The sequence below is a fragment of the Silurus meridionalis genome, chromosome 4 (assembly GCF_014805685.1).
Source record: "Silurus meridionalis isolate SWU-2019-XX chromosome 4, ASM1480568v1, whole genome shotgun sequence".
Lineage (NCBI taxonomy): Eukaryota > Metazoa > Chordata > Actinopteri > Siluriformes > Siluridae > Silurus > Silurus meridionalis.
This window is the reverse complement of record NC_060887.1, coordinates 32,711,233-32,731,831: the sequence shown is the minus strand read 5'-3', so window position 1 is coordinate 32,731,831 and position 20,599 is coordinate 32,711,233. Positions and strand designations below refer to the sequence as shown.

General features: G+C 39.4%; 2 protein-coding genes across 3 annotated transcripts in view; both read right to left on the bottom strand.

The window, feature by feature from the left end:
- Nucleotides 1-11,191, bottom strand: part of rreb1a (ras responsive element binding protein 1a) — a 48,032-nt gene extending 36,841 nt beyond the window's left edge. For both annotated transcript variants that reach the window (XM_046847141.1, XM_046847140.1), the window contains exon 1: nt 10,256-11,191. Coding sequence is in view for 1 of the 2 variants with exons in the window: in XM_046847140.1 (XP_046703096.1) it covers nt 10,256-10,295 (40 nt within the window). In the remaining variant the exon portion in view is untranslated. The remainder of the gene's footprint in view (nt 1-10,255) is intronic.
- Nucleotides 11,192-14,890: 3,699 nt separating this feature from the next.
- Nucleotides 14,891-18,767, bottom strand: ly86 (lymphocyte antigen 86). Its single transcript, XM_046846219.1, has 5 exons — nt 18,580-18,767; nt 16,012-16,095; nt 15,798-15,926; nt 15,119-15,168; nt 14,891-15,028 (listed from the first exon to the last, which is right to left on the bottom strand). Exons 1-5 carry the CDS (start codon nt 18,707-18,709, stop codon nt 14,945-14,947), a joined length of 477 nt encoding a protein of 158 aa, XP_046702175.1. The 5' UTR covers nt 18,710-18,767; the 3' UTR covers nt 14,891-14,944.
- Between the last annotated feature and the right edge of the window lie 1,832 nt (nt 18,768-20,599).

Here is a 20,599-nt window from a genome sequence, read left to right as displayed (position 1 = left end):
TGGAGCACTGGGCAGATACGCCTCTTACAGCATGCAATAATGGAGCTCTTTGTGAAAGCAAGAAGAATACACCCTTCATCTGGACTGAGACTGAGGCTGAGGCTATCCCAATGTCTGTCTCTCTCTCGCTCCCTCACTCTTTCTCTCACACACACACACACACACACACACACATGATTTGTGGCCTGCAAGACCTTTTATTCTCGCTACTGAAGAAGACAGCCACTTGGGATAAGATGTAAAAGTACACATTCAGCAACTAGATGGCACTGTACTTAGCCAACACCTGTTCTTTTAGCGCCAGAATGACTGCTGTTATTCCGTATCTGTAGTTCCAGATGAGTCATTGTACACACATCTACTTCTAATTCTCACTTTCCCACTCATTCACTCGCGTCACACCATTTTGGCTCCTGTTCTGATGTTATATGACCTAAACTCCAAAGTGAGGATGAAGGCCAAAGTACAAGGCCATAACATCAGCCAACTGTTGCACTGAAAACTGTCAGCCACCTACCTTCCAGGACCTTCCCCCTATAACCAAATCACATGACTAGCCATGAGCCAATGAGAGGCTGGACATCCAGCTGTTTGCTATGGCAGTCTGCTTTGACTGACAGGCAGACCAGCCCTCGCAGTCTGGGTTATCCATCAAACTCTGGGGTATGAGGGCATGCTGAAACTTCTCGGTTACACTGAAGCGACTCTGCGGCATCACATCGCGTACGCTGCTCTCCCCTTCTTTCCACTGGCTGAAATAAGAGTCACATTGTTTTTTCCTTGCCACTCCACAGTCACTGTGCTAGTCTCTCTCTCTCTCTCTCTCTCTTGCTCTCTCTGTACATAGGCCTCTGCCTGAGGACATGCTCTTACAAGGGAGTAATTCATCTGAAATAGGGGGTTGGAAGCTGTGAAACATCAGAGAGCATTTTCAAAAGCCCTGGTTATCTATTTATTTTTTTACATGATGAGATGCAATGCCCAAGGTTATACTGAACGAGTAGATGACTACCTTAAGAAAGTGCCAAATTGCAATGTGGCATCATTGACAAAAGCTGTTTCTACATATCACCAATTTCGCCATACCCAAATTTCCAAACCACGGTGAAGTTTGCAAAGTGAACGAGCATCATTTAAAATCCTCACACAGCGAAGTGTCTTGCAGTTGGTACACAATAAATACTGAAGCACACAGAGACAGCTCAAAAGACAGCAATGTCTGTTTATGTGAGACACAACTAATACCAAGATAAAATTGTATATAGGATAAGAACGTCGAATAAAAAAACATCCGTATCCATGCCGTTCAGCATCGCAGCAGTCACGGGTTCGGGTCATGACAAACCAGTCCCTTTTGTAATCCCAGGACAATCTGTGGAGGCGTTAGGGCAGTAGCATTTCGACTGTAGGACTGTAAAGGCCTCATTTCCATCTGTATGGGCGCCCTCAATGTTTTGCCAACAGGGTGATAGAGAGTTCCATCAGATGTTAGCCAGCACCAGCCTGGGTACAGATTGGTGGGTGGGTTACAACTCTCAAAACAGAGAGGCCTTAAGAGAATGAAAACAGTTAATGCAGGAATGGAGATGCAGGATAGGAACATATATCAATCCCTGAATTTCGTGGCTGAGACTTTCTTTGTCTGGTAAAGACTGAAGCAAACTTCTCACAGGCTAGACATTCTGCATTCATTCTCAGTCTGCAATTCTCTTAATGAAGTGGTAATTGTGAAATCCTAAAACAACAGCCAGTATCCACCATTTCCTGTTCTGCAAACATCTGAAAGACTTGTAGTCTGGTAGAAAATGCTATTTAATTCTTAAGGGATCAAATGAGTTGGGGGAACCACAAACTTACCAACTGACATGGATGTTTGTACGGTTAGACTAATTACACAGTCCTGAGATCAACATAAAACATGTCTAGGATCTTGGTCATCAACTAGTACCGCAATATATCCCAAAGGCTTTTCTCTGTATGCCTTCTGGTGACTGGTGCCAGCCAATGAGATGCTAAATGTCCTTTCTAAAAAAGATACAAGAGTAGCAGGCAGATATCGCAAGGCTAAAGTAGAAATATACTTAACATTTGCTTGTTAACACAGATCTGACGAGAAGAAAACTTGTAAAAGGATGGAGCCATATTGTCCCCACCCAAAAATGCAACTCGAAGCACACAATGAAACTGTGAGCCAATCTTTTGGATTGATTTCAATTTGTTACATGAGGCCATAAGCTTAGATCACTTCTATTACCCTCTGGTCTCTTATTTTATTAATTTACTTCCTTCATAGAAATCAAAAAGGCAATCTATGGTTGGAAATTAATCTGAGGGCTCTTAAATCATTCAGAAATTTCAGTTACAAGAGCAAACTATTTGTCTTATTTGCACCAACAATGGCCAGTAAGGGTTGCATGTAAATCAATTGCTACAGAGCATGGATGAATAAAGGCAATACAAAAGAAAGTCAATGTGTCTTTAATATCTACTGGCGAATGTGGGAAAAAAATGCTTCAAAGAACCCTTGACCCAGCTTCTGACTTATGAGCCTATCAACAGCCTACTTATCTTGTTCCCTTTTTTCCTGAACTTTATGACTACCTTTGCTCTACTTTTTTTACCCCCTGATACTTGGTACCAAAGTTCACAATTCGAAAGCTAACTGAGTGGTTAATGATAACACTCCTTTAAAAGAAATGGTTTGCTTGATGCTGAGGTCACAGGGCAAAGTGTGATGGAGAAAAGCAAGGTGACCAAACAACTTCCTGATGACTAATCCTCAGCTGAAACTGTTTTGAGAAATGATGGTTACAACTCATCCCTTTTGTAATGTAGACAGCAGGCACAGACAAGTCGGACTTTATTGTGTGAAATCTCTTACCCACAACACCATAAAAAAATATTCCATGCACTCCAGAGCTGATAAAACAAGATTGCAAGGGTGGAATTAGATTACTTGCATTGTGAGACAAATTGAGTGCAAGTGAGCAAATATGTGAAAGGTAGGGCACAGGGGGCTGGGCTTGAACAAGACAGTGTTGTTCAGGTAGACCTCTTTTGATAAGTGTGAAATACTGATATGGAATAGGTGTTAAAGGTGGGCAGGGCTTGTGGTCGTTCTTTATGCGGTCAGATCCTGATCTAGAGGCCAGGTTTCAAGCGGGAGAAAGAGTCCAAATTACGCTCTTTTGTGTCTCCTTCCTTAGAGGCGTGGCAGCAAAGCTTTGCCCATTGACTCCTTGTTTCTCAAGGGAGGCTGACAGTGTACCATTAACTTTAGGCTAATGGATCAGGCACATCTTTACGTTTTACCTGCCCCCACATAACCACAACCCAAATTTAGGCCTAAATACACAACCTTGAAATAGCCCAATCCCAACCCCGATGTCCTCAACAGTTTGGGTTGCATCACTGCACAGCATTTATTTTGGAAACACTGCTGGCTGCATCTGTGTCCACCATCTTTCTAATGCTTATGTACCAACACATGGGTGGGTGGGTTTCTCAGACTTATGTCAAATTGCTTAACCCAACACTATGGGGGTTTTGTTTTTCATTTGCTCTGCAATGGCATGACATGAACACATTAACTGAAGCTCTGTATATTCATCTAGACAAAGCTGTTGCTGTAGTCAGTGATGCAAGTAGTGCTTGGGTGTGGTGTCCAGATAACAGTCATTCCCGGCCCATAGTTCAGCCACTGCTTTATATTTGCAAGACCAGGAGGACACATATCTAAGGAAGACGCTAAACTGCCTTGTCCCTATTATTTTACAATGAACAAGATGGTGAAAGTTTGTTCAGTTGTAAAATATCAGCATGAACAAAAAAAAAAAGTAGGAACAAAGATTTTTTTCTTTAAAAAAAAAAAAAAAAAAAATGCTGATAAAGATTAAAATATGACCAATGGCAATTTCTCAGAATGACTTGCTTGGGGATAATTTTTGAAAAGCAAAGACAGCATTTTTATTGACAGTTCCTCATCCTCTCATTTAGCAAGACTTTTGTAAAAAGCAAAAAAAAAAATAGGTGAGGGAAGTTTCAGTGTGTCAAATTCCTCAATCCCCCTCCCCGCCAGCAAGCCCCAATCCCATTAATTCTTCAAGCCTGAGCCTCCACCTCTATTTTAGGTACTGTTCATGGACCCCACCCTTAACTAACCTCCCCCATAGGTGTACCACTGGCTACGGGGGTGACTGCTCTCAGGTAGAAACCATGTCAACTTTTTTACAAACCAAAGGAGCAGCAAAAGTAGGGGCATGCACTCCTGTCTCCGTGGAGACAAGGTGTGTCCCGTGTTTGCAGAACAAACAATGGTACCTTTTCAGCCCAGTGTGAGTGGGGAAGCAGGACATTGTGTATGTGGGTGTGCATAGAGCACCTACAGCACTAAAAAGGTAGCAAAAAAAAACAAGGTTGTGAGACAGTGGGGTTACCACAAGACAACACTGGCAAAAGCCCACTCTTATAATTATGTGTTTTGCAACAGAATATAAACACTAAGCTGTTTCAACAAACACTTGTGCTAAATTTGGGAAGAAAATAACTCCAGCCCAATCTTCTCAAGATACCTTCAGCATCATCTCAACATCTTTTCCCAGCATGCACTCTGGGTCTCAGGTAGGGTGTCATTAGGGGATTTGTACTGTTTGGACAAAGGCACTCAGCAGTTTTCCTGCCTGTCTTTAAAAGTGACCGAAGTCGGGACCATGCCGTACCACCCATTGGTTAACTTCAGGCATATAAAGCCTTGCTCGACTCTAAAAGTAGTGAGGATTTCAACAAGAAGTCTGTCGATTCAATACAAATCTAAATCTGTCTTCTCTAGTATGACTATATAACTTTGATTGACACAACAATCTGGCTGTAAAAAAGATCTGGGAAGTTTAGCTGTATAACATTTGCATTTTCTGTCTCGCAAAAAAAAAACTGGTTGGGCGATGCTGTTGCTGCCATTTTTCCCTTCCTTCCTGCAGCCTCTGTCAGTCTCTCTTTCTCTTTCTCTATTCCTCACTTCTTCCCACCCTCTTTCTCCCTCCCTCCCTTCACCGTACTCTCGGTTCCACCGAGCAACAAGTGCTGCCTGGGAGTACCACCCCTCCCCCTCGCTCCAACCTCCAGAAGCTATCGCAAATCCTCAGCCTGCGCACAACTGCCAGCTGACAAAACTGTTTAGTCAGCAAGAAAGCCAGGCAGGGAGGGAGAGCTAGAGGCTCAAGAGAAGACAGACAGTGTGAGGGAGAGTTTCTAAAAGAGAATGCAGAGACAGACAGCAAGAGGCCGTCGTTAATACACTCTCCATTTAGCTCTGTCTTTTTCTCCCATCAGTCTCACCACTATTTAGCCTTCGAATAAAAACAAGAGAGGAAAAAATTAGCTGGAATATAAGTCATGCGCAAAAAAAGGACACGGGTGAATGATCAAGGGCCGGCTGCTTTAACACTATTGTTCTTCCACTTCCTCCATCACTTCCCTGTCCACCTCAGTTAAGAGGCAGTTTCACTTCCTGACGACCCTCTTCTCCTGCATTTTTCTTCTTAGCTTGTTTCTCTCCTATCTTTTGTCCTTTCCTTCTCTGCTCTCTCCTCATGCTGGCATTCTTTCACATCAGTGACAGCCCTTGAGTTAGACTTTGGACCCACAGTAAATACCTACTCTATTTGCCTGTTCAAGCTGAAGGGGGTTGTTAGGAGAAGGTGATAGAAGCACAACGTGCTAGAAGAGGAGGAGGAGGAGGAGGTGAGGCCTTACTGACACGTAGGCTTTTGTGACCAAGTCGTCAAAAACTAAGCTGATGAGCCATCAACATGAGCACATCAGTCCGGTCTGCTGACTGCTCAACGACAGATGATTAGGTCACAGACAAAATGAAAGGTTTTTTTTGCATACACTTCCTTAAAACCAGATGCTTTGCACATCAATTTATGGAGTGTTTAATTAGAAAAGAGAAAAAAAAAATAATCAAAAACACAATGAAAAGTATATAAAATAATGATGTGAGTTCAAGCTAGCAACTGTGGCGAAAATGACGTGTTTAAACAGACCACAGTTTCGACAATTAAATCAGTTTGGGAGAAATATCATCATAGTGAAACTCTTGTGCTTACACAACTAGATTAATATCGATAAGAGATGTTCAGAATGTTTACCCATGATGTGGTCTAATTTCTTATATTAATACTGTAGGCCAAAAGTAGATATCAGGGACAGACAGAAATATAGAGAATGTCTGCAACCCGCACTATTCCTGTGAGGACCTTAAAATTAACCTGGCCACAAACAATGCTGCTGCACATTTTTACTCAAAACTGTTCTAGTTACACAACTGTTAATCCTCTAGGTTGGCAATTGTACATGGTGTTATGCATTGGTTTTGTAATGAGATTGACGATCAACAGGATGCATAAGATGAACAGAGTTTGATTAGTACGTTCATAAAGTGAGCAATTCATCACCACTTCGACTCCGGCTTTGCTACTAACAAGACCTCAAAGTTGAAGCAAGACTTTGAAACATAAATTCACTAAATCAACCTTAACTGTATTTTCCAAATTGTTAGGGTTTACCAGAAAGATATCCACTGCCCTACGTTTCCTTTATCCACTTCCAATGGATAAATTGGAATTCCATCCAATGTACTCCCACTGCACACACAAATTCAGGCCCTGCATCCGCTCCACACTGTCAGGGAGAAGGAATATAATCTTATCTAAAAAAGGCAAGATAAATATAGCCTCAGAGCTCAAGGGCCAGCTCATCAATACCCCTGGGGGTTACACAGGACCTTCTGCATCAGACGGGACATGCCGAAACCCTGAACAGGAGAGATATACATGATCTGAAACTTTCGGATTTGTTTCGAAGTTTTGTTCAGAAGATCAATTTAATCTCGTTTCCTTTTTCAAAATAAAAGAATCAGACTGACAAATCACTCTCGTCTAGGCGTTTAAACGGAATGTTTTCAGATGCAAAAATAAAAAAACATGAATAACAAAGCAAACAGCCCATGTAAATCCTGTGCTGTATGTAATAAGCAGATGCAAAGTGACACCCAACAATTGTTTGGCTACATAAAAAAGGGGGTTGGGTTAAGTAGCCTGGGTGTCTGGGGATTGGACTTTAAATGAATTAGGAATTGCTAATGCCAGTACCCTGGGTAATTCTGAATCCCTACAGGGGAGATGTGTACTTAATTATGTAGTCTAAACCAGGGATCTTTTAGACATCAATTAAAAATGTTTGCTTTTTAAAACATTGACTAAAGAAATTCAATTTTTTCTTTCAGATATTAAATTGGTAACTGTAGCTGTACCTCGGCTTAAATGTTTTTCCTTGCGGTTTTGTTAACGAAGACACGTCGTTTTGGCATCACCTGTGTGTCCAGAATCCAACAATAAATATTTACAAGTTCATTCCGGTCTTTTCCCAAATTTTGTATTTAAGGATGCATAAGGAGGATTTCAAGTTGAACTCTCACTCAGCTCCAGCGGTATTGTTCGCCTCAGCAGAATCCTGCGATTTGTATATTTTGTCAACAGACCACACAATGGACCAGGCCACATCCAGCCTAGGCCTGCACACCCGACTACAGCTTTTAATCATAAAAACAGAGTCCCATGCTGCAACGCAAAAAATAAAAAACAACACTATTCTATGGGATGAAAACAGCTGAAGTTTAACAACAACAAAAGCTGCGATCAACCCTACTATTCTACTGACACAGGAGGCTACTGGAATCACAAACATCTTCAATCAAAAGGGATGTTACTTTCCAGCAAGGCTAGATCTGGAATGCTGGTTTAGATTTGTTCTACCTATTGTTTCCCCACCCAAAGTTCATATTCTGTAACTCAGGAACTACACCCCGGTCTCTGACTCTTGTCACTTCACTTCACATTTGCATGTCCTCACTTGATCGCTGCTGCAGGGCCTTACATGAACATGTTAAAGAGACTAATTTAAAAAAAAGTCTATTATGAAACATCTTCCTTATCCCCCTTTTTCCAGAAGTGCCTGATAGATCACCAGCCCAACACACCTGACAAAACTCATCAGCAGTTAAAAAAAAAAAAGGGTGTGTAGCAACAGCGAATTCACAAGCAGGATTAGAAAAAATACACGTTAGATCTTTTTCGTCACTCTTTCAATGATACCAGTTTAACGGAAGATGTGAAGAGCGAGTATCTTTTTTATTTGTTATCAATTAAGAATTGACTAAATTAATCCTACACACAGAGAGAGAGAGAGAGAGAGAGAGAGAGAGAGAGAGAGAGAGAGAGAGAGTGGAGTAAAAGGAGGGTCAAACCTGTTACACAATTTAAGACATTTTAAGATGATTTTACATACATAAGAAGTCAAACTGAACATTGGGAAATTTCTTACTTGGTCCAGTTTGTATATGTAAGTGATGAAACAGCAAAAAATAACCAGTGACATAATTTCAGTTTGTCTCCAAAGCTGAAAGTAGCTCCAGTTGGGTTCGAGTGCAGTGAGAACACGATTACACTCTTCGCAAGACGCGAACCAAACACGTCAAGTAGTTTGAGCTGCGAAGGACTTTTTATTTTCTGTAGAAGTGACATAAGAAATGTGACGTGTTCAGCATCATTTGACCGTTCTGGAATTTTTATATTATCTATTAATTCATATAATTGACTTATTTGTTTTTAGCGTTTGAACGATTTAGTGCTTCATCCCTATTTCTGAGGAACGTGCTTTCCAAATGCGCTTTCTCGCTCTCATACAAGGTTTTTGTGCTTTTCGGATTACATGACATGCATTAGGAAACCAAATAATCTCATTTGTTTTTGATTCAGACTCAGGTCTGGTGATGCTCACATACACTCCAACACACTCCAACACACACACACACACACACACACACACACACACACACACACACACACACACAAACACTTTAACCTCGTGGAGCCTCTAGGAATGAGCTGATCTGTTGAGTCAGGTGTGTCGGACCAGGGAAAACATTACAGCGTAGCATGCAGTGAGACTAGATGAGCAAAAGTTGGGAAGAAAACACAAAAGGGCTCATGGTGTGCTCACTGTATGCCTAACGTGGACGCACTTCTGCTAAAGGCCTGCTCTCTCATGCAGTGTTGAATTTCGTAATGGAATGTGAACTGCTCATCCGGATCTGTCCTCCTCCTCCTCCTCCTCCTCCATCTCCTCCTCCTTCCAGAGTGGCCAACTAAACAACCGGTTCCGCCAGTAAACCTTCCAACATCGCCATCAGCAGCAGCGCTTTGACGCGCAGCCGCAGTTCCGATCCGCAGTCTCACACACACACACACACACACACACCGACGCATCCAGAAAATTAAGCCCAGGCGATGCCGTTTCCCCAGAGACCGCAGGCCACGTCCCGAACCATGCAACACACAACCGGAGAGCGCCCTACCTAGTGAGGACGTGCTCCTCAGTGCGCTTGGGTGCGATTTAGAACATAGCTCCATCCATTCCTTCATAGTAACACTAACTTTTTAAGGAAGCTATAAACAAAAACCTGCGACATTGTAACAAAATTAGAAATAAGCAAACATTTATTTTACATGATCAGGACAGAAAGATCATTCAAAATTAGCAGACCTTTAGTCCTGATCTTTTTTTCGAGCAAAACACACACACACACACACACACACACACACACACACACACACACACACACGCACAAACTAAAACACCAGTCATGTTTAATCAACGATGGATGAACATTTCTAAACATCGACCCCATTGAAGAAGAAAAAAAAAACCTTGAATGAGATTTAAACCGAATTCTTATAATTATTCGAATAAAAGTGTCGGGTCGAAGTGCGAAGTCGCTCAGCACAGAGATACTGATGCTCCACTAGCGGCCAGACATCACTATTTGAGCTCTACATCAATTGAAACATTGAAGCTTTTAATCCGGTTTCAATCCGGTGCAAATAAATAACTTTTGTGTGTAAACGCGTGTCGGTGTATCAAAGTGTAGTGATGGAGGGGGAAGGAGGAGGAGATGGGGGGACACAGGTCTGCGGATGAGCATCAGGTCCTCGGAGAAAACGAGGAAGCCATGAGAGAGAGAGAGAGAGAGAGAGAGAGAGAGAGAGAGAGAGAGATACTCATGGGAAAGTTTTTCAACTTTTTTTTCCAACTCCGTATTCTTAAAAGAAAAACATCAAACACAAGAAAGTAGCAGAAGATTAAGATGATCGGCGCGATCAAAGAGAAAAAAAGAAAAAGAAGTTCTGTAACTTACGCTTGACTTTGTTGGGGTTTGGCTGCTTTCGCCGAGACATGATGATGAGGATGAGGATGAGTGAGAGAGTGATGATGGGTTAAGAGAGAATCAGATAGAGAGAAGAGGGAAGGAAGGGAAGGAAGAGAGAGAGAGAAAGAGAGAGAGAGGGAGGGGGGGGTAAAAGAAGCAAAGCTGTTCCGGAGAGGAATCAAAATGGCGTTTCCCGAGGATGTACAAAAAAGTTCGCAAAGTCCGTATTTTCTGTCCGGGTCTTCTCCTGAATCCCCCCGACACGTGGAGAGTGAGATGTGTCGGTGTGGGAGGAGAGGAAACCGCACTTTGGATCGTTTTGTTTTTCTCCCCCCCTGCTCCTCTCCTCACGTCTCGTCTCTTCACTTCACTTCTCTCTTGGTGCGTCCTCTTCAGCTCTCTCTCTCTCTTCTCTCGCTCGGTGTCTCTCTCTCATCACGTGTTGCGCTCCTGTCGGAGTCTCCAAGGGGATCGAGGCTGATTCAAGCATCTCATCTCATCTCATCTCTCTCTCTCTCTCTCTCTCTCTCTCTCTCTCCAAGAAAAGGAAACTCAAGTTGCTCAAACATTAAAAAAAAACCAAACCACCTGTGGCATCCTATCTACCACCATGCATCACGTCCTTTTTTTTTTTATATGCATACACACCAATTACTGGATCACTATGGCAAATGAAGAGAGTCCCAAAATGTTTAATGAACAATTAAATTAAAAAATAAAAATAAATAAAAAATGTGATGATGTGCACGTGAAGGTTGCCATGAAGTATTCCAGGTCATGTTAGGAAATAAATGCACGGATGGATCGATCAATTAAAAAAAAAAAAAAACATGCTGGATTGTTCAGGTCCCATTTCTCAAATTTCCATTTCAGAGCCACGATACAGCCCCCCATCCATCCACGTGTCTAACAGCTCATCAACTAGGCGAAAAGCCACTGAGAGCCAGGTTGCCAGACGTACTACAATCCCTTCTCCATCTTACGCACGGTTTCAAGATCCACTCATCGAATCCATCATCTCGACCTACATCTAGAAAAAGTCCCCATGTACCTATTAGAGACTGTTTCCAACTTACAGCCAGCATAAAAACCAGACCAACAGAGATTAAAAAGCCCATATCTGGCAACTATGCGAGCTGAGCCATGCCAGTCCTCCCCCTTCTTTTGCTTTTTCCATCTCCAACGCTGGCAGCTCTCCCTACCTGAGCCTACAGGACCAAACAGGTTCCACAAGAGGCCATTTTATCAGATGCTCATACAAAACTTTTTTTTTCTTTTTTAAACTTGAAAATTGTTTACACTTGCACTAAAATTAATCAAATAGCCCTCATCCACAGCAGCATTTAGCACCTATTTTAGTTTACTTATCCTTGTTTACACACTCCATTCAATGTATCTGTGATTAAATCAGCTAAATTCACTGGCATGATAAAGTAGGTGATTGTATTTTAAAGCCTATACAAAGTGTAATCAATCCTCTCGTAAATAGCGAGTAGGTGTATGCGTACCGTTTCTTTTTCATTTATAGAGTATATCTACAAGTAAAGAAAAAAAAATATCCAATGCATTGTCAATAATTAAGTCCTAATTATTAGTTCTGCTAGCCGAAATGACACGCCAGTTTGTTTTTGAAACCTGCGAAGAAGAAACCTACCAGCTTATCAACAAACTGTGCAAATTCTTGTATGATCGCTGATTAGATTAACGCCAGAATGCCGCGGTTTCTCTAGTTTCAATTTTGACGCACATCCATATTTTGATCATTGTATATATATTTTTTATCATGTATCCCTCCATTCTTCTGGTCATGTTACCACCGATTTTGAGTCTCGTCTTAAGTGATAACTAAAAAACTGTGGCAACCTGAAGCAAGAATTGTGAAACAGCCTTAAGTGGTAATTAAGTATGTTACCTTTCTAAATAAAGTAACTCCAGCGTACATCAGTATACACGATGGACGCAGTATAAAATTAGTTTCATAATGTTTTGCATAAAAGTCACTCCTTCAGCTCTGTTTTATCTACCATCTGCTACTGTAATGATCTCAAAACATTGTCAGTAAAATTCATAGAGGTTATTCGCACAGCAAAGGACACAGTTAAGCTCAGTCTAGACTATTTGAGGCAATAAGTAACTTATTCATGCACATTATATGCACTGTTTTACCAAAACCCCTGGTCTAAATCAACTATTGAAAGTCATTTTAGTGATGGCTAATGGAGCATTGAAGACCAAATGCAGACTGAACTTAATGCACTCTATTCCCTTGTGTGAAACTGTGGCAAAGCTTATGCTGTATCTTCACTATTTGGTATGTATATATTTGTATCACTAGCACCATGGAAAGGTAAGAAAAAAAAAACACAAATCCAAAAAGTTCCTATAACGTAACAGAAGACATGATGAATGTCCAAGACTGAGAGGGGAAACTTGAGAGTGATGTTATTTATTGACCTGTTGCCACAGTTCCTGAATGCAACGCTGTTGCTAAGGAACAACCCTTCACAGCAACAAAAGGTTTCCTTTATCCTCCATGAACTGAGGCTGAAAGAGCAGCTACCTCTCACAGGGTAGAGCAAACTTTAAGAGCATCCCATATTCGAGCAGTGTTGCAAAAATAATACATTTCTAGGTTTAATCCATCACCTAAATGCTAAAAGCAAGTCTTAAATCCCAAAATGGATCACTATTCAGTGTATTCTGCGTTACATTGTGTGTGTTGTTGAATGATTTTGAGGACAAACATTAAATTGTGGACCGGAACATCAGGATGACCTACAGTCAAAAATTCCCTAAAATAAAATTTCAAAGTGCAATCCTTCACTAAATTTCTGCATTACATTTTTGTAATAGTTAAAAAAAAATACTGTAAAATGTGTCAAAAAATCGACAAAACTTTCCTTTTCTTAAACCCACAAAGAACCTAGAAAGGTGTGTGTGTGTGTGTGTGTGTGTGTGTGTGTGTGTGTGTGTGTGTGTGTGTGTGTGTTGGGGTGATCACACAAACCGGTTTGTCTCCATGTGTTTTGCATCGCAGCCCTTCACCATGTAGCTGCAAAACACAACTCCAACACAACCGTTTAACTCCTGAGTGCACATGATCATGCAGGTCCATTTATAACTTTATAAGGCACAATATAATGCAGTAAACATGATTTATAGCATCCTGCAGGAATACATTTGTATTCTTGTAAAAAAGTTTTACCATTCTGTCTTACAGTGGCTTGAGGCTGCATTTCAGATGCACCACAAAAAAAAAAAGGAGACTGCAGACTTGCATGGGCCACGTAACTCATGACTAAAATCTAAGGTCTAAACGTGTCAAGTCTTCATTACCTCTCAAAAGATTTTAACTTACCTGAAGTTATTAGTAAATGAAAAAAGGCAGATGTATTGGTTTAACATATTTTTGCTGTTCTATAAACTGAAATAAATTTTAGTTTTAGTTTATAGACAGTGGAGCCCAGATAATAAAAGGAGAAAAAATCCAACCCATAATTATATAAGGTTCTAATCACCTTGTACTTTTCATAAAAAATTCACTTAAGATGAATAACGTCCATATTTATTTTTTCTGAATAATTGCATGCAGGAGAAAAGCATTCTCAGAACAATGATTGCTAGGCAGGATTCGGTTACTGAGTAACACTTTGGCATAACTGTTTCTCGTTTTTTTTTTCCTAACCAAGAAAGAGACATGGCAGAGTCCACATAGTAAAATGTAATGTTTTATTTTGTATTTTTTTGTGATTCAGCTAACCAGGTGAACACACCGCTCACATTCCTCTACTGACTCCATGGTATGAGATCTTACCTAGGTAACATTACCCCATTTAATATAATAGCTAGATGATGATTATTCTGTGATTTAAATCCATATCTGAAATGTCACATGTTAGAAGAACAAGGACATACTCTTCCACTGAGGACACGCTGAGACAGAGACAAAATGTACTGGAGTATTTTAATTGAATGAATTTTGTCTAACAAGGTTGATCACTGAGTGTGTTTTAGTTTGTTTACCAATTATAACTAATAAACAGCTGGTGTGTGTGTGTGTGTGTGTGTGTGTGTGCGCGTGTGTGTGTGTGTGTGTGTGTCTGGTTCTGGAGAAAATTGACTTTGTATGTAGTAGATTGTTGCCAGAGGTGCAAAACCACTGGATGAAATTGGAAATTAAAACAATCAAGACTGGACTGGCATCCCATGCTCTCTGTGTGGCCTGTATATGCTTTAGACCTATTGTAACCCTGACTGGAATAAAACAATGAATGAATACGAATGAATGCATGAATAAATGTATCAATTAATGTATGAATGTATTAATTAATAAATAAATATATTATTAAATTCATTCCATTCACTAAGGTAATTCATCACTTGGCAGCCAGAGGGATTGGCCTAATATAGCTAGTGCACCCAACTAAGAATTGTTTGCTTTAAAGAAAAAAAAGAGCCTGAAAATAAAGCCAGTTGAAAAATAAAACGATCTTTATCAATGAGCCTAAAGCAAAGAGAAAGCAGTGTTTAATTGTACTAGGAAAAGCAATGACTAAGGGGTTAGTGGTGCCATCTTTTGGTCAAGATGAGTACTGCGTCAATCCATTTCACTCCAACTCAGTGTACATTATTAATCAGCTTTTATTTATTTGTTATATGAACAGTTTTTTTTAGATGTCACCGAAATGTAGCCATAACATACACACAAGCAATCTGGAAGTCATTTTGGTTTATAACACGTACTTTAAAATTGTATTCACCCTGCAGGAAGAGAAAAGAAAAGAAAATCGGATGAATATCTCCATATCAGAGATTCTATACAGATGTTTATGTCCTTTAAACCAAACAAACCTTTAATGGAACCCTCAGCCCTGGCAAAGACGTCTGAATAGTAACCATTTCTGAAATAATATTTATAAAAAAAACCATTATTTTCTTATATGTTCTTGGTCATGTAAATAGAAAACAATAAAAAGACATCTCTAGATATTTAATTTCATAAACTTTCTTGCAAATGGTGGAAATTTTCAAAGCCTTTTACAATTTAGTTTCTGATAAATTGCATATTTACATGATAGCTACAGCTAAAAGCCTTAATTTGTCAGTGATCACAATACATGATTCCATTCATAAATATTTAGATTATGGTCTATATGCAAGACATTTCCCAGATGAATCAAGTACAAAAGAACAAGTCATTCTGAACAGGAAACTGGGACCAACTAGGCTATACTACTCCTCGAAACTAAAATGGCAAATTGCACCATTGTTTATCACTGCGCTGACATTCAAGGGTACGTTTGTTCCCCCGGTGCTCATCTACAACCTAAAAAGACTAACACAGTGTACCTTAAATTTTTAAGGTGGTCATAAAAGCTTATGTCTCTACATTAAATCACTTTCCAAGATTGACATGCACTCCTCCCATCACCATAGCCCCACCCCCATTGTATAATTTTCTAACTTTTTGTCTCTAAAAGGAAGAATAAAAATGTTCCTCTATACACAATCACAAGAAACTACTTCTTACCTCCTCTCCTTTTGCCACAGAAGGAGAAACGAGGGAAATTACGTACGCAGATGGGCTCATTGTGGTAGATTACAAAAGATTTATTTTTTAACAGATCAACATATACATAAAGCTCATCAATGGATTGCCCTGTAGATGACACATAATCAACTTTAGTTTCTCACAATGATAAAACCCTCTGTAATGCTTAATGCACAGATAACGGTGAACTCACTCAAGAGAATGGAAGCTTTGAGGTATGGCTGTGTCTCGATATCTGAACAAGAGCTGAAACTGAAGCCTACATCCTGTATTGGGTCTGAAATGTGAGTCAGACAACAAATAATTCTTAGAAGCAAGTCCACGGTGGTGTAATGAACAGTTGGTGCTCTGCTAATGATGGATGATTGGATAATTTTGCATAGTTTGAGATGAATTAAATTGCCATAAATGTAAAAACACAGAAGGTAAAATGCTGATAGTTCTCAAGGATTTTAATACTCATACTTCTACATGCAATGTTGTTAATAAATAAGCATCTGATTTACTGAAAGTGAACAGAATCTAGTGGTAGTATACAGTACGTACAGTATGTAGCTATACATGCATCTCAATAAATATCGTGGAAAGGTTCATTTATTTCAGTAATTCAAATTAAATTGAAAAAACTCGTGTAAAAAATAACTTTAATGCACACAGACTGAAGTAGTTTAAGTCTTCGGTTCTTTTAATTGTGATGATTTTGGCTCACATTTAACAAAAACCCACCAATTTAAACTCTCAAAAAATTTTAATGACTAATAAAAAAACATTTTGAGTGAATTGTTGGTCGTCTGGAAAGTATTTTCATTTACTGTATATAGGTAGAGGCTCCTTTTGTTTTAATTACTGCCTCAATACGGCGTGGCATGTAGGTGATCAGTCTGTGGCGCTGCTGAGGTGGTATGGAAGCCCAGGTTTCTTTGACAGTGGTCTTCAGCTCATCTGCATTTTTTGGTCCCTTGTTTCTCATTTTCCTCTTGACAACACCAGATAGATTCTCTATGGGGTTCAGGTCTGGTGAGTTTACTGGCCAGTCAAGCACATCAACACCATGGTCATTTAACCAAATTTTGGTGCTTTTGGCAGTGTGGGGAAGTGCCAAATCCTACTGGAAAATGAAATCATCATCTTTGCAAAGCTGGTCAGCAGAAAGAAGCATGTAGTGTTCTAAAATTTCTTGGTAAACAGGTGCAGTGACTTTAGATTTCAAAAAACACAGTGGAACCACACCAGCAGATGACACTGCACCCCAAATCATCGCAAACTGTGGAAACTTAACATTGGACTTCAAGCAACTTGGGCTATGAGCTTCTCCACCCTTCCTCCAGACACTAGGACCTTGGTTTCAAATGAAATACAAAACTTTCTCTCATCTGAAAAGAGGACTTTGGAGCACTGGACTGCAACAGTCCAGTTCTTCTTCTCTTTAGCCCAGGTAAGACGCTTCAGACGTTGTCTGTGGTTAAGGAGTGGCTAAACAAGAGGAATATGACAACTGTAGCCAAATTCCTTGACACGTCTGTGTGTGTCCCAATTCACCCAAATTCTTGAATCGATTTTGCTCGACAACCCTCTCAAGGCTGCAGTTCTCTCGGTTGTGCATCTTTTTCTTCCACACTTTTTCCTTCCACTTAACTTTCTGTTAACATGTTTGGATACAGCACTCTGTGAACAGCAGCTTCTTTGTCAATTAAAGTTTGTGGCTTCTCCTCCTTGTGAAGAGTGTCAATGATCATCTTCTGGATCACTGTCAGATCAGCCCCATGATTGTGTAGCCTAGTGAACCAAACTGAGAGACCATGAGACCATTGAAGCCTCAGGAAACCTTTGCAGGTGTTTTGAGTTGATTGGCTGATCGGCTGATTAGACATTTTTTGTTGTAGAAAAATTGTGAATTGGTGGGTTTTTGTTAAATGTGAGACAAAATCATCACAATTAAAAGAACCAAAGACTTCAGTCTGTGTACATTGAATTTATTTAATACACGAGTTTCACAATTTGAGTTGAATTACTGAAATAAATGAACTTTTCCAAAACATTCTAATTTATTGAGATGCACCAGTACATGCATTGTGTATCAGACACCATTCAAAATTAATAGAGTAAAGCACATAATTTCAAGAAAATGCTTTCTTCCACCTGTTAAAGTTCATATCTTAATTTTTACAATTTAGTCTACAATAACAGACAAACAGACTATGTTGTTTGTGTAATTATTAATTAATCTTTATTTGGATATTTCTGGGTTTTCTTTGTAAATCATTGAAGTTTCATTCATTCTTCAATATTCTTCAATAACTGTTTTATTGTTCTCAGGGTCAGGATCAGGAAAGGTTTGATTTTGTGAATTAAATTAGTTTCAAAGAAGTCTTTACATTCCCAGGTCAAAATATTTATAAGTAGGACCCTGTCTGGTAACAAGCAATGGTCTATTTGAGAAACATTTGTAATGACAAAAAATAAAAAATCTTATCTACGAAATATACATGGCTTATTTGATGTCTTTGCTGATGCTTGGATTGGTTTCATGTAGGCTGTAAGACTGAACTGAAGCCTTGAGAATGAATGCCTACGTAGAAATTTTTTTTTTTTATATTTAGGGATACGTTTGTTCTTGATTACTTTGTTATGTAATTCAGCACAGAAAATACATTTAAATGTAATTGAGAAGACACACACACACACACACACACACACACACACACACACACACACACACACACACACACACAATATTCAGTATGAAGACATCTGATCTCACCACAACTCCTGTATCTCACTTGGATCTTGTCTGAGTCACATGCAGTGTGAACAGGCCAGTAGTCTTCCTGTGTGTCCCCTGTAAGCAGATGTAAAATGCTCAGGATCAATACAACACAGTATAACTTCATGTTAAAATAGACGTGTGTAAGTCAGTTTGAAGCATGGCTCTTTCCTGACTTTATTTTAAACAGGAAATGCTACTAAAAGAACAAGAGAAACTTCCCATTTTAGTTTGGTTTCGACAATAATGTGAAGCATAACCAAGTTCCACTTTCTTCTGCATGACCAAAAGGCAAAATCAGTTTAATTGACAGCTGACAGTGAATTCTTCTTGTTGTCTATCTTCACTTGTTTGTATAAAGTTTGTATTAAAAATTTACACTAAGGATAAGCAAAGCTATGAAATAGTTTGAAAATCAGATTTACAAAGAGTGGTGTATTCTTTGGTCTTGAAGTGTGGTGAGTCTTTTATGAGTCCCATTGATTATTTTAAAGCAGAATAATAATAAACCAGATGGTTAAAAAGCACCTTATTAGAATATATTACGCATGGATTTTCAGATGGATACAGACCTGATACCTGGATCCATCAATCTATCCATCTATCCATCAATACATCCACCCAACCAATTACATAAAATTTGATAAGAATTGACTTTATCCTACAGCACACCTTGGTCTCTGACACCTTTAGTGATTGTATTCCTTACTCAATTAATGGTTAAGCCGCTGTAAAGCCAAGCTGCCGCTACTGGACCTTTGAGCAAGCCCCTTACCCCTTTCTGCTCTATATCACGATTCACTCTGTGATCTAACCCCAACTTCCTAACAAGCTGGGATATTCAATGAAAATAATTTCACTGTGCTATAATGTATATGTGATATGTGACAAATAAAAGCCTTTTCTATTATTTACATGTAATACACAGAAAAAGGTCCAATGATTATTTAAGAGTTTACGCCCTCTAGTGGCCAGTATGAGAAACCGCAAAGATTTCATGTACAGAATATTGACCTGGTGTAGTGGTAAAAAAAAAAAATGCACACTTGTTTAAATTTGTAAGTTTAAACTAATATCCAATCTATTTACTTGCATGTTTGAAAAACAAAAAACTAAAGACTGAACAGAACACAGTAACCAAAATGCAGGATTTTAGATGAAAAACCATTGCTGGGTCACTGTGTTGCCCAAACTCTTCATTATACTCAAACCAGTCAAAGCAGTAAATGCGAAGCATTTTGTAGTTAGAATGATGTTGATCCACTAGAGAATAGTTTATATTGTAACACATTCTGATTGAGGGGAGTTTTTTTTAAGTGCAATTAATAAATGCAAAACAGGGACTGAGGGCCAAGCTGTATTGATGTTGAGAAGCAGATTATTCACAAATACATGAACAGAGATGGACATACAAGTGTTATTCTCAAGCTTTTGCTTTAAGACATGTTAAGGAGTTGCTGACATCTATTTTGGTTAGCTCATTAAGAGTCTACTTTTCTATAAACTCTGTTTATTGCAAAAAACAACAACAAAAAAAGAAATACAAAAAGAACTATAAGTGCCTTGGGGACTTTTGTTCCTGTAAATATGAAGATACTGCTTATATTGCTAGAAATGTCCCTGTATATACTGAAGATAGAATAATGTCCATGTGTAATTGGAAAATAATGCAGTTTCTCAAATATTCTTCTGCAGCATATACTATTTGATGAAATGATGAGGTTAAGTGGTGGACCAGTGGTTAAGTCTGTGGGTTACTGATCATAAAGTCGGGGGTTTAAGCCACAGCACTGCCAAAATGCCGCTGTTGATCCCTCGAGCAAGATACTGAACCATATCCACCCCAGAGATGCTGTACCGGGGCTGACCATGTAATCTGACCACACCTGGGATATGCAAAAAATATTTTGCACAATTGCACAACTGATTGTAACTTTATTACTGGACTGGCAGAGCGCACTGTCAATTTAATATCAGCACATGGACACTTTAGTGACAATCACACTGGGACACTTTA

What these genes read in the sequence shown, in the direction of transcription:
- ly86 (XM_046846219.1), bottom strand. Translation starts at nt 18,709, where the DNA reads ATGAAGTTATACTGTGTTGTATTGATCCTGAGCATTTTACATCTGCTT. An exon ending in AGTGAGATACAGGAGTTGTG is followed by an intron (nt 16,096 to 18,579) that starts GTGAGATCAGAT and finishes CTCACATTTCAG; the next exon opens with ACCCAATACAGGATGTAGGC. An exon ending in GGCTGAGGGTTCCATTAAAG is followed by an intron (nt 15,029 to 15,118) that starts GTTTGTTTGGTT and finishes CTCTTCCTGCAG; the next exon opens with GGTGAATACAATTTTAAAGT.